Raw genomic sequence first — 14,210 nt, 5'->3', positions numbered from 1 at the left:
TGTCTGTGTGTGTGGTCTGAGGTGTGTAATGTGTGAATTGTGACCGGTTTGAGCAATCTGTGAAATGTAGTTGATGTTTATGTGTGTGTGGGTGTTACAGAAGCCTAACCTGCTAGCCAACAGCCCCAGTTGTCAGATGTTTTGTAAAGAGACACCCCGCAGCCTGGAGCAACAGCTACAGGAACACAGGTATACACACACACACACACACACACACACACACACACACACACACACACACACACACACTCGAGTGCTACATGTACCCTAAAGGTCAAATGAAGCAAAATTTCTTTAACATCCTCACATTTTATGTCCCGAATCCATGTACCACGTTTTGTTTTGATACATCAAAGTATTGCTAAAGTATGCACACTCACCCACACACTCACAGTGTGCTGTCGTCCTCTGGCAGGTTGCATCAGAAGCGGCTGTACCTGCACAAGCAGTCGCAGCTGCAGGCCTACTTTAACCAGATGCACATCGTAGAGGGCGTCAGCCCCTACCCCCACCAACACCAGCCCCCACTCAGCCTCCCGGACCCCCCTGGCGTGGCGGCCCCGGGCTCCATAGCGCCCCCCGCAGGCCACCCCCAGCACCAGCAGCAGCCCCTGCCCCCATTCGGCCGCTCCCAGACGCTCAGCCCCCTCATGAGCCCCGGCCTGGAGCCCATGCCCTTTGACCTCTACCTGGGCCACTACCCCCACCTGCAGCCCCACTCCATGCCCCCCCACCCTGATGCCCTGAGCTACGGGTACCCCCCTGGCTGCGAACAGGGCCCTGTGCCCCTGGGCGAGCCTCTGTACCAGGAGCAGTATGAGTACCCTCTGGAGCCAGGACAGCCCCCGCCACCCCCTCCCCCACTCGGGCCCCCCGGGCAGGCATCAGCTGGGGCAGGAGGGGGAGGAGGTCAGGCAGGGGCGGCGGCGGCATACGAGGGTTTGACCCTGCAAGGCGACGCCTTCCTGGACAGCGAGATGATGGAGACGGTGGACACACAGCACGGCTTCGTGCTGGTCAACTGAGCCCGGACACACACCAGCAGACACCAGGACGCCTATTTTAACAGTGTTACTGTGACAACGGGGTGTTGCGTTCTGGGGAGGGGGGAGCCTGACCAAGGGATGAACGATTTTCTATTGTGATTACCTACACAAACAGTAACACTACTCTGTGACCGTGCTGAAGCTAAGGACTCCAATACTATCTTGTGTTGTTTTTTTTTGTTTTTTTGACACCACAGTCCACCCTCCTACCTCCCAAAGTCCCCACTGCCTGGTACAGCTATGGCCACTCTCCAGAGTGTGTGTGTGTGTGTGTGTGAGTGTGTGTGTGTGTGTGTGTGTGTGTATGTGTGTACCCTGCTTAAGACACACACACACACACACACACACACACACACACACGTGTTGATGTGTCTACACACACCCATGCAGGAGGAGTGAGCTGAGCTGTATGTTTGTGTGTGTGTGTGTATGTGTGTGTGTGTGTGTGTGTTGTGCGCGCACAGAAGCAGAGGTGGGCCACGAAGTGTGTGTTGATGTGGCCGGAGCCCGAGGCTGGCAGGCAGAAGCAGCGCACACACACACACACACTCTTCATAGGAACATACACACCCCCAACCTCAGGCCTGCGCAGCAAGCACCTTCGGTGCACACACACCACGCCATCAGAGCAGAAAGCTGAGCTACACAACCCCAAGCAGTGGTGGTGCATTACTCTCAGTGTGTGTGTGTGTGTGTGTGTGTGTGTGTCAAAATTGAAGCAATATATATTGATCAGAGTATGAGAGAAGCCATAAGATGTGTCTTGAGTCAACCACTGCAGTGAGCTGCTGAACATCACTGCAGTCTGTCCTGTGATGAGCACTACTCTGCTGAACATCACTGCAGTCAGTCCTGTGATGAGCACTGCTGAAGAATCACTGCAGTCTGTCAGTCACATACTCTGCCGAACATCACTGCAGTCTGGTGGAGTTGCACTCTGGGGACTGGTGTCTTGCGGGATCCCCCCCCCCCACCCCCCAATAATACACTGGAAACCCACACCACAACCACCAACCTTCCCACAACCCCCACCATCTTCTAATCTCCTGCATCTCCAGCATCACTGCGTATGGCACGTAGCCCCATTTCACTTCTCCGCCACTATCCCCACCACCCCCAAACCTCATAGGAGCGACGCCCAGCAAATCGCCCCCCACCCCCCTCCTGCAGTACTCATATTAATCTACTTGAAACCTGCAGAGGATCTCTGAGACACACGGGGCTACATTACTGGACAAGCAGGCCTGATCACTTGGACTGAGTGGACACACGACTCCTCAGCAGAGGCCAGACTGTAGAATCTGTGTGTGTGTGTGTGTGTGTGTGTGTGTGTGTGTGTGTGTGTGTGTGTGTGTGTGTGTGTGTGTGTGTGTGTGTGTGTGTGTGTGTGTGTGTGTGTGTGTGTGTGTGTGTGTGTGTGTGTGTGTGTGTGTGTGTGTGTGTGTGTGTGTGTGTGTGTGTGTGTGTGTGTTTTCTTAGTAAGAGAATTTACTGGAGCACTTTTTTCCCCAGGAAGTGAAAAGGAAAGCTGTGTGTGTGTAGAGGTAAATGTAATGTAGTGGGGAGAGCGAGAGATGTGTTCCACTGCTGGTCCAGGAGGCTGATGACCAGTAGTGCGGAATGCTCCCAGCCGGACTCTCCCAATAACAGACTCGAGCTGGTCGCCTCTTCCGGGCCCACAGGACACCTTCATGTGGTTGTTTCACATGCTTTATTTCAAAAAGTCAAATGGTATTAGGAATTTAGAAATTTTTGAAAAGTGGTTTGAAGATGCAACCAATATTATGTTAAATGTGATAGTGTTCATTGTGCCTTCTCTGTCTCTCCTCTTTCTTTCTAAATTAAGATTTGAAGAACTATATTTTTCAGTTTGATTCCTCTTTCGTTTTTAATGTTGGAATTCCTACAGATCATGTGTGTGTGTCGACCCAGGTTTTTTTCCAGAGGTACAAAACCAAAGTCCCCTCAGAAGTCGGCCCAGACAGCGCCACCATGTGGGGCTCGGGCTTATTGGTTAGCTTTTCGACAGTGTATTTTTTTTTCTTGTTGTTGTTGTTGTTTTGGTCAATCAGTATATGCCGTTGAAAAGTATTATAGCAATATTTCTTGAATACTAGTTCTAATGAATATGAGAATAGTGAATGTGTCACAGAACCCTAATCACATCCTTGCTGGCAAACACCATTCAGTTCGACATCCACCTTTACATTTACCCTCCCCATGTTGACCACACATAAGCTAACTTGCTGTAGAGATTAAAAACTGAAAAGATTTATTGATCAATGCTGTGTCTGTCTGACTGACTGTGTGTGTATGTGTGTTGTTTTCTTACTGGGACATCAGAAGACTCATTTTAGATGTGCTCATTCCCTGATTCCCACATTTCCCACCATGCTGTCTGAAAGTGTGCTATGGTCGTAATGACATTTCTTGCCTGCAGATCTTAAGCAGGCGGGATTAGTGTTAACCCACTTACCATATGGCTAAAAGCATGAGCTGACATTTTTTTTATCCTTCTGTGCGCAGAGCAGAAGATGACCCAGTTTCCTGCCGCTCAGTAAGGACACAAGGAACCGCTAGAATGGGTGTCAGAACTGCAGGAGCATTCATAATATGCTTTCTTTCAGTACCTCTGGTGCAATTATAATGTCTCTGTGTCGGTACTGAACGACCATTGTCTCTGTCTATTGCAGGGGCCCATTATATATCTGTCAGTACTGTAGAAGCTGTTATGATGTCTGTCTGTACTGCAGGAGCTATTCAAATTAGTCTCTCAGAACTATAGAAGCTGTTATAATGCATCTCTCAGTACTGTAAGAGCTGTTGTAGTGTCTGTGTCAGTACTGTAGGAGCTGTTATGTCTGTCGGTCAGAAGTGTTGGTCCAGTTATAATATGTCTGTCGAGAGGAGCTGTTGTAATGTGTCTGTGTTGTAGGACCTGTTATAATGCCTTTGTCAGTACTGCAGGAGCTGTTATAATGCGTCTGTCAGTACTGTAGGACCTGTAATAAGGAGTACTTTAGGAGCTGCTATGTTTGTGTCTTAGTAGTGCTGGTCCAGTTATGTGTCAATAAGTTGCTTGTTATATGTTGTGTGTGGACCCCAGGAAGAGTAGCTGATGTTTTCTGCATCAGCTAATGGGGATCCAAATAAAATAGAAATAGAAAATAGAATAGGAGCTATTATAATGTGTTTGTGCTGTAGGAACCGTTATAAATAATGCATAAAAGCAGAAAACTGCAATGTGATATAGACAGGTGGTGCAGTATAAACCATTATAAGACATATAGTGCAGTGTAGACAGTAGTACTCCCCACACACATACACACAAGCAGAGTCCTCCATTGCTGGCAGTGTTTACTGAAATGAAATGAGGCTTGTTGGGCCACTCTGTGGTCCTGCGCGGTAATGTAAGCAGCGGACGTGGAGAAGTCCAGCTACACTGCGCGCCGCATGACTGACCATGTTGTTTACAGTAAACCGGACAGAACCAGGCAGATGCTGGACTGTTTGTGGTGTAACAGAGAGTCAACAACCCCTCACAGCATTTCCGCTCAGAAATGGTACAACATGACGGGTGTCAGTGAAAGCATCTATTATGTGAACCTTAAAACAGGTCGCAGAAGCACCCATGCGAGGTTGGTATGAATGCTCATTATGTGGATTCCATGCAAGGGTCCTGGTTTATTATTAGTGTGGATGACAGTCCTCTGGAATGATTGTCAGCATTACAGTGGTTGGCCTCCTGCACAAACTCATTAGCAATGGCTTACAAACTGAAAGCAAGAGCCAGACAAACAAATGAGCAAATAGAAAAGAAAAAATCATAATCATTACATGAGTATGGAACCACAGAGGTGTCATTGCAAGATATTTTGTCTAGGCCTATATCCAGAGAACATGCAATCATTTTACTAGGCTAAATTGTGCTCTCATTTTAATTCTGTGAAATGAGCGCACTATTAAAATGAGTGCACAGTAAAAATGAGCACACAATATACTAAATTGTGCACACAATCTAATTGTAAAATGAGACCACAGAAAGTGATTGATTTTATGTTCATCACAGTTCTGGGGCCTCATTTATAAAGCGTTCTTACGCACAGATTTGATCTTCCACCGTGCGTACGCTCAAATCCATGCCAACGCTCAGATTTATAAAAACCTTGACGTGGAAAAGTGCTTATCTCCACGTCAGGTTCAAACTCAGGTTCCTTGTGGTAATGCCGGGGTACTGCAAGTAATCTGAGGTCTAAGTGCGATCAAAATTCCAAGACCAACGATCTCATGTCTCTTTGTCATATGCATGATCAATATCAGAAGATTTTTAAAGACGTTTTTGGACGCAGCTTAATGTGTCATGGTTTAGCATAAAACTGCTAATGAGAACTATAGCCCACTTAAGAAAATGAAAAAACGTATAGCTTACTTATTTCATAATATCTAAAAAACACACCAAGACCTACGATAGAATGATTGAAACATTCTTACAGGTGATCTAGTATATAGTGTTCTCACCAATCTAATATTGACCATAACATTTCCAATTGCCCTCGTTTAGGAGAGGAAAAGTACATTTGTGCCAGGGATGTAGTGGTAAAATAAGATGTGGGTGAACTATGAATTAAGCAATCGGTGAGGTGGACTGCGCCATGCGGTATCGGATTTTTTAAAAAGGCATTCAGAACATGTTTGATAATGGTGGAGGTTATTGTACAGTATTGGGAATATAGGATAGTATTGGATAATACAGTTTTGAATGTTAAAAGTAAATAAACTCTTTTGAGAGGTGGATAAACTCTAATAAGAGGTGGGTAGGCCTAAACTTTATTTCTGAAAATTCAGAGGTGGATAAACTGCGTTTACTCGCGTTTAGCCTCCACTACATCCTAATTTGCGCTCATAGGCCTATTCCCAGCTTCGTAACAGAAAGGTAATATTTGAATGTAAGCTATACAATGTAGGCTATAGATATTCTATATCATATATAGCCTACACAACCAAGGGACGGAAGTTATATTCTGAAAACAAGGCATCTTCATATTTAGTGTTGCGTCGGAGTTGCGTAAAGAGGTGCAGAGCGCGCACCTGTTTGCTTTTTTTGACTGGCAGTGCCCAAGATCAGATGACAGTACGTGAGTTACAAGGATACAAGGAAGTTTATTGTCACATGCATATAGTTACTGGAAGTAAGAAATGCAGTGAAATTATGTCTGGTGTCAGCCTATTTGTGCATTTATGGGGGGGGGGGGGTAGAAGTATAGAAGAGGGGTTTAGTAGATTAAGTGGCAAGGGCTGCATAAGAAAGGTGGGGGAGGATTGGGATTGGGGGGGGGGGGCACCAACAAGGAGCACCCAAGAGCAACAGGGGCAAGGAAAAACTCCCTTACCAAGGAAGAAACCTTGGGCAGATCCACGGCTCAAGGGGCTAACCCAGCTGCCAGGGGTCTTGGTGTGTGTGTTGGGGGGATGACAAGGGAGATGGGATAGTGTGCTGTGTACAGTATGTGGGGAGAGGGCAGTGTGCAATATGTGTGTTGGAGAAGCTTCCTCATGAGACAATGTGCTGTGTATTGGGGGGGGTGCAGTGTGCTGTAAGTATGTTGGGGGTGTGTGTTGGAGAAGCTTTCTGATGAAATAATGTGCTGTGTATGTAGGGGAGGGGGGGGGGGGCAGTGTACTGCAAGTATGGTGAAGGGACTTACTATTGCAAGCAGAGTATGTATGATGTATGTGAGTGATGACAGTGAAGATGTGTGTGTGGGCGGGAGGGGAGTGGAGCAGTGACTGTGTGTGTGTGTGCAGTGTGTGTTTGTGGGTAGGTGGGGGCAGTGTGCTGTAAGTATGTAGAGGATGTGTGTTGGAGAAGATCCTGACGACAATGTGCCGTGTATGTAAGGAGGGGGGGGGGGCAGTGTGCAGCAAGTATGTAGAGGAGGCTTACTGTAGCAAGCAGTGTGCTGTATGTATGTGTGGTGATGACAGTGATGATGTAAGTGTGTGTGTTTTTTTTTATGTGTGTTGGGGATGGGGGTGGGGGGGCAGAAAAGCTAGGCAATCAAGGACATGGGTAGATAGAGGAGAAATCAAAAATAATAAATAAAAAGTTCTATGGAGATGTGCAAAAGTACACCACCCTTCCAGATGTGCCCATTATAAATCACAAATGAACGTCAACTTGTGCGCAGCAGGATGGTTTTAGGTCTCCGCCTTGTAAACACCCCCTCATCAATATCATTAGCATATGTTTTAATGAAATCAATGGCCTAAAAGCTGTAGCCTATGTAAAATTATATATTAAAAACATTAGTATAGGCCTAGCCTATGCCATCTGATGTTAACTAGCCTATATGCATCAGTTCGAATAGTTTAACTAATTATGTTTTTTCCCAGCAAAGCTTTCTGGAAAGAGATCGTATGCATCCATGTCCATTGTCCTCTGCTCGCTTTCATTCCTTTTGCTTGCAGTAATGTGAATCATCAACATTTAGTATGTTTAGGCCTACTTTGTAGAAAAAAAATGGGTAGGCCTAGCTTATGAAGGAAAGACCTCTAGGCCTACAGCATAATCTTGTACGTTATGGTACAGTAGGCTACTGTACGTTTCCAATATGACCCAGGGTAATATGCTGATTTAGCCTACAAAACAGAGGACTAAATCAGTGTTTTTCAACCACTGTGCCGGGGCACACTGGTGTGTCGTGAGAGATCATCAGGTGTGCCGCAGAAAATTACCCAAATGTCACTCACTGGTCCAGAAAAGCAACTGTTGCATCAAAGAATTTATAACCACATGCTCTCATTGACTGTATGATTGCACTATTTGTGGAATGCAGGCATTGTACAACAGGGGCCCCATATCCAGTATTCACAGAATCATCACATATCCAGTTCATAACAACAATTAAATTCGATATAGTCACCTACAAATGAAACAGAGGGCGCTTGTTTTATTGAGCAGGTCTTGCATAGAAGCCATAATAAGGCCATATCTGTATTATTTTAAGGCTATGGTATGTTTATTTTTTCTTCACACAGGATGTTAGTGTGCCGTGGGACATTTTAAGTGTCAAAAGTGTGCCGTGGCACAAAGAAGGTTGAAAAACACTGGACTAAATTATAAGCATGATATGTCATGTAGGCTTAACGTTTCTTTTAGGATAGGCTATGTTTTGCTGAAAAGTGTGCGCTCTTCACCTCTACGCAACTCCGACGCAACACTAAATATGAAGATGCCCTGCTTTCAGAGGACAACTTCCGTCTCTTGGTTGTGTACATGGGCGGATTATGAACTTTTGGGCCCCTGGGCCCAGATGTATTATGGGACCCCCACTAATTGTCGTATATGTGGGAGGGGGGGTTTGGGGGTCCTCCCCCAGACATTTTTTAATTTGTTTGATGTGATTTCCTGTATTCTGGTGCATTTTGGGGATTGCCAATACTAAATTCAATCAGATTCATAGCCTACATCCTGATTTGTTGATATTGAGGCAATGATTCCATGCAAAGACTTGGGCTTCAGGGCCCCCTGACCCCTTGGGCCAGTAATCCATCCCTGGTTGTGTAGGCTATATATGTTATAAAATATCTATAGCCTACTTTGTATAGCTTACATTCAAATATTACCTTTCTGTTACGAAGCTGGGAATAGGCCTATGAGCGCAAATTAGGATGTAGTGGAGGCTAAACGTGAGTAAACACAGTTTATCCACCTCTCAAAAGAGTTTATTCACTTTTAACATTCAAAACTGTATTATCCAATACTATCCTATATTCCCAATACTGCACAATAACTTACATTATCAAACATGTTCTGAATGCCTTTTTTTAAAATCCGATACCGCATGGCGCAGTCCACCTCACCGAGATTGCAGAATTCAGTTCACCCACCTCTTATTTTACCACTACGCTACATCCCTGGCACGAATGTAGCCTACTTTTCCTCTCCTAAACGAGGGCAATTGGACATTTTATGGTCAATATTAGGTTGGTGAGAACACTGGTAAGAATGTTTCAATCATTCTATCGTAGGTCTTGGTGGGTTTTTTTTTATATAGATATTATGAAATAAGTAAGCTATACGTTTTTTCACTTTCTTAAGTGGGCTATAGTTCTCATTAGCAGTTTTATGCCAAACCATGAAACATTAGGCTGCTTCCAAAAACGTCTTTATAAATCTTCTGATATTGATCATGCACTGAACTGGTCTTTAGCAAGGTGCATATGGAGCACAGCTGAAGACGCACTGTCAGGAGATGTAAGCAGCAACTCCTCTGCAGGTCCTTAAGTTTTTTAGTCACTCGAATATTATTGGGGTAAGTGTTGCTTTTTTCAGGCTATGTTTTCGATGGTAACCCATTGTCAGTCATTAGAGAAAGTAATTAACTGTGTATAACTGTTTTGTCTTTGACTATGACACCACGGTGAAGTTAGTTTTACTTTGCCAATGAGTTCAAATAATAGACGAGTGCAGATGCGTTTAGTGGAATACCTGTGGGCCAACTGGGCCACTGACTATATCAAAATACTGATGCGCTGTTTAAAGTTGCGCTGCTTGCTGTTAAAGGGAATGACAGATGTCATTTTCATTGTTTTAAACTTTAAAGGATGTTACGCCCAAACCACACCCAAGACTGATTAAGAAACATTTGACCAACCTTTTTTGCTCTAGGCACCGACATTTGATAACAAAACCACCCCCAATGTGGACTGGACAAACCCCGAAATTTGTTTAAGCTATTCGCCAGTCATGGATTATTAAAATGTAAAATGTTCAAAAAATTTTTAGTAAAAAAAGTTTAATAAATTAGACACTGATGGCACAGTGCTCTATTTTAAGTCTTTTTTTCTCAACTAAAAATGCTTTGCGCTGGTTAGGGGGTAATTGGCTGGAAAAATATTTCACAGGGGGTACATCACTGAAAAAAGGTTGAGAACCACTGTATTAGATCATGGGGAAGGTCATGTTCTTAAGCCATGACCTTCCACAAGGTCCATCAATAAAATATATTACCATAACATAACAGGTAACTTGGAGGGTCCCCAAACCAGGTGTGCTGCTGCCTTTTTCCCCTTTACACACACACAGACTCTGTACCGTTTTAGTCAGACTAGCTGGGCTTCACCTCTGAAACCAAACACACAAGAGCCTGGGAGGACTTAAAGTCCTTGATTGTCTTTTGGTTTGTTTGTATTTTTCATTTTTGTTCTTCCCACACCTGTCTTGATGTCCTTGGCTGACCAGAACACTGCATTTTCGTCAGGATTCAGGAACAGTTGAAATAGAAATAGTCAAAACAGAGAAGACCTGGTCTACTGACATTCATTATCTCCTAAATTAGCCATGCCTCCACACCCTGAGCCACAGGAAAACCCTCCTTCACATCACCTCAAGCACCACCACTTAGCCCAGGTTGGCTGTAGGTTAAAGGTGAGGCCGGAAACCCATCGACGATAGCCCTGAGGAATACCTCCCAGGAAGTGATAAAGTGATAGTGGGGAAGCGATTAGCCGTTCAGTATGCCGTAACTTTAAGTAAAGTAAAAATAAATAAATATTATAATATATATATATATACACGCATACATACACACACACTCTTTTGATCCCGTGAGGCATCTGCATTTATCCCAATCCGCAAATTAGTGAAACACACTCAGCACACAGTGAACACACAGTGAGGTGAAGCACACTACACTACACACACTGCACACTAATCCTGATACAGTGAGCTGCCTGCTACAGCGGCGCTCAGGGAGCAGTGAGAGGTTAGGTGCCTTGCTCAAGGGCACTTCAGCCGTTCCTACTGGTCAGGGTACGAAGCGGCAACCCTCCGGTTACAAGTGCAAAGCGCTAACCAGTATGCCACGTCTGCCCCCTGGCCCGGCTTTGGCCCGACAGTGGGGAAGCGACTGCTGTGTTCCACTAGCCTGGGTGTTCCCATGCTGCCTTGCGCGCGATTTGAGAAGTGGTGGCGCTAGCCAGGCTAGTGTTCAACTACAGCAAGTTGGGATCAGATAGATCTTAACGAGCCGTTCAGAGCTTATGGTCATGAGATGTTGACTTGGAGTGCTATAACACATAGATCTTCTTGTTTTTGTCTTGGTGTGCATGGATGAGCGAGATGGAACAGATTAAAGAGCAATCATCTTAAAGGTTAAAAAGAGATGGATTGCTGTCTTAAGTTTTTCTGCTTAGGGGCTGTGGTCCAAGGGTATGAAGTGTTTTGTATGGTTGCCATTTTTAATAGTGTGTTTGGATTGGTAGATATAAACAGGGCCATTAAACCGAATAAATATATATATTTTTTTATCTCAATCTCACCGTTACACAACCGTGATCTATGGCAGGAGGTATTTTCTGGTTCACCCTGTGAGGCAAGTGAAAGTTGGCATAATCACAGGCTGACATCTATGTTGAAAGTCAACTTTCGTCACTGAGGACATGGAGCTGGCGTTACATAAGGACTGCTCTAGCACCCACCCACCCCCCGGACCGACAGGAGTGATCGAGGAATCTGCCTTCTCAGGTGACGAGGGACGTTAGCGTAAACCTCTCGTACATCGACACTACACACACACACATATACCCTAGCGCTCTACAGGCAGCTGACAGGGTTGCCAGATTGGGCGATTGGGCGGTTTTGCAATCTATTTTGCGGGCAAAAATGGGTTTGGGCGGGTGTATAAAAATTGGGCTGGTTTCGGATCAGTTCGGCGGGTTTTTGTAACCGAAACACATAGGCACTTCAGACCCTTCTTCCAGCGACCCTCAGCAGGCAGCAGTCTCTCACTCACTCACTCACTCACACACCCTCTGGCTGACGTGCCCCCTAAACTCACAACAGACACTCTCAGCTCACGTCACCTTATGTATCGAAACATGCATTCTAGCTATAAATGGCATAGTGCATGGTATTTCCATAACCGCGAGATATGCGCTTCACAATGACGGCAATAAATTGTTAGATATTCATAGCAGACAGTAAAGCCCAGCAGTAATTTATCTAAAATAACACATATTAAGAACCATTCATGATGTTGTCAAATATTGAAGTTGTGGGAAGTTTAAGCTGTATGTTTCTTTCGTCCCCCATGTCGTTTCATTTATCCCGGCCAGGAGGGACGAATGAAACAAAACGCACGTTCGATTTCTCCTTAAATAACTACTGAATGGTTTTGTTCAGACCTGAAAATGCAACTGTATTTGACAGAGGACAGATGTAGGTTGCTTGTGACAAAATAGTAGCTTTCAGTGTTTTACGATGTCTTTGTAAATTACGTTTAATTAAAAAGTGTTTCAGTCTGGTTCTCCCCTACTGCGGCGCAGACCGCCCTTCAAACACACAGCTCGCGGGGTTTTCAAATTAAGCTAGCTGACTGACAATATCAATATGCCAAAGTGGGCAAAGATAATTTTCTCATTACAGTCAATCTCTTTATGAGGGTGCACACTGCTGAAAGATTACCTACGAGACAGGATGGACTTTCCCCTTCTTTCAGGGTTGATGGATGTGCGCACAGGTCTTGCGCGAATGGCTTGACATAGGACTACGGCCCACGTTCCGTCCAGCCCGACAGTTGTTGAGGAAGTTTGACAAAGCCTACTAGAACTTTTTAATTATTTTTAGGCCTAATAACAATTGCTCAAAGCAATTTTCACGAAGGGCCTTGGCCATATGCCTATGTTTTTTGTGTAGAGATGGCCCGCCATGCATGAACGTTCTGCTTCTGCAGCGCACTGACACCCCTGTTCGTTCAACTCGACTTTCATGAAAACTCTAGGTTTAACTGCCTGTCAGGTAGGCCTACTAATTGTTCTAAATTACAGGTGTCAAACTCAAGTTTGCCTTTAGCCTATATCTGGCGTATGAAAATATTTTTTGCGTGTATAGAGTTGCCATGCATGAACGCACTGCTTCTGCAAAGAGCGCACTGACACTGGCCTAAATAGCCTATGTTCAGCGCGATTTTCAAGAAAACTCTAGGCCTAACTGCCTGTCTCAAGGAATAGATAGCGCCTATGTATTAATTAATTGTTCTAAATCACAGGTGTCAGACTCAAGTTTAACTCAAGCCTTTAGCCTACATTTGGCGTAGGCCTATGAAAATATTTTTTGTGTAGCCTAGAGTTGGCCCACCAGTTATGAACGCACTGCCTCTGCAAAGAGTCGACACCCCTGTTCTATAATCAATGCGATTTCATCTAATGTTATACATGAATATGCATGTCATGTTGCTATTATAAATAATTGAAATGTTGTGCGTTAGGCTATTTTGTATGTTCATATATCCACTCAATGTTTTTATGTTAGGCTAGTCTACTGAATGCTTTTGTTCCAAGCGTCTATTGACACAAACAGACTCATTGATAGTCTACGTTTATTGCATTATTTTCCGTAACATAAGCTTATAGAAGAATAGTCTGACTGAGGTCCGTGTAGCCTACTTTTGCGTTCATTTGATTGAATATCGTTTCTGAAATTGGATAGGCTAAGTCCAAAAATGGGTAATTTTAAAGCTTGTTAATGATTTCAATGTGTTTAAATGAGAAACAAGCAAAAGCAAATTTGGGCGGTTTTTTGTGCATTCTCGCGGTTTTTGGCGAGGCTTTGGGCTGGAAAACCTTGCTGGCATCTGGCAACACTGGCAGCTGATCAGTTTGGCTCCACATGCCGAGAGTTATTTATACTTCTGCTACAGCGCAGCTGCCATTACGTAATGCCGAAACACGAGCAGAGCAGGAACATCTGAAAACAATCAAGCTCAACCCTCCGACCCCTCAGGGCCCGGCCGGACAGGAAACAGGCTCGCCGATCAGTGACAGCACACACACACACATAACACACAAAACACACACACTTGAAAGTCACGGTCCTGGGTTTCTCTCGCGTGTGTGTTTGAAGTTGAGCAGGAAATGTATGGCATACATGTCCTCATCATGGGACTGGCCCCAACATACACACACACATAACCAACCTCCGCCTCCACAAATCCAACTCACACACACAAACGGTCACTCTCTTTTGGTCACATACACACACAATATCCATACAACTCCCACACACAAATACACACCTCCAACTCATAAACACCAGACTTACTAAAACAAAACAAAAAAAAACACACCTCCCATACACTCACACACACATACACCTCCCCCTTA

General features: G+C 44.7%; 1 protein-coding gene across 2 annotated transcripts in view; it reads left to right on the top strand.

The window, feature by feature from the left end:
• sik2b (salt-inducible kinase 2b) overlaps positions 1-3,329 on the top strand; it is a 43,353-nt gene extending 40,024 nt beyond the window's left edge. The window contains exons 14-15 of one of the 2 annotated variants that reach the window (XM_076290370.1): positions 101-189; positions 416-3,329. In XM_076290370.1, the coding sequence (XP_076146485.1) occupies positions 101-189; positions 416-1,025 (699 nt within the window). In that variant the 3' untranslated portion in view covers positions 1,026-3,329. Of the gene's footprint in view, positions 1-100; positions 190-394 lie in introns of both variants that reach the window. The other variant, XM_076290369.1, reaches the window with a different exon arrangement.
• The last annotated feature ends 10,881 nt before the right edge of the window (positions 3,330-14,210 follow it).

This window comes from Alosa pseudoharengus, unplaced genomic scaffold (genome assembly GCF_046254945.1).
Source record: "Alosa pseudoharengus isolate Yale_2024_CS ecotype anadromous, Long Island Sound unplaced genomic scaffold, YU_APseudo_1.1 YU_APseudo_1.1_scf_18, whole genome shotgun sequence".
Taxonomy (NCBI): Eukaryota; Metazoa; Chordata; class Actinopteri; order Clupeiformes; family Clupeidae; genus Alosa; species Alosa pseudoharengus.
The sequence above is the reverse complement of the archived record's forward strand: the minus strand, read 5'-3'. Positions and strand labels throughout refer to the sequence as shown.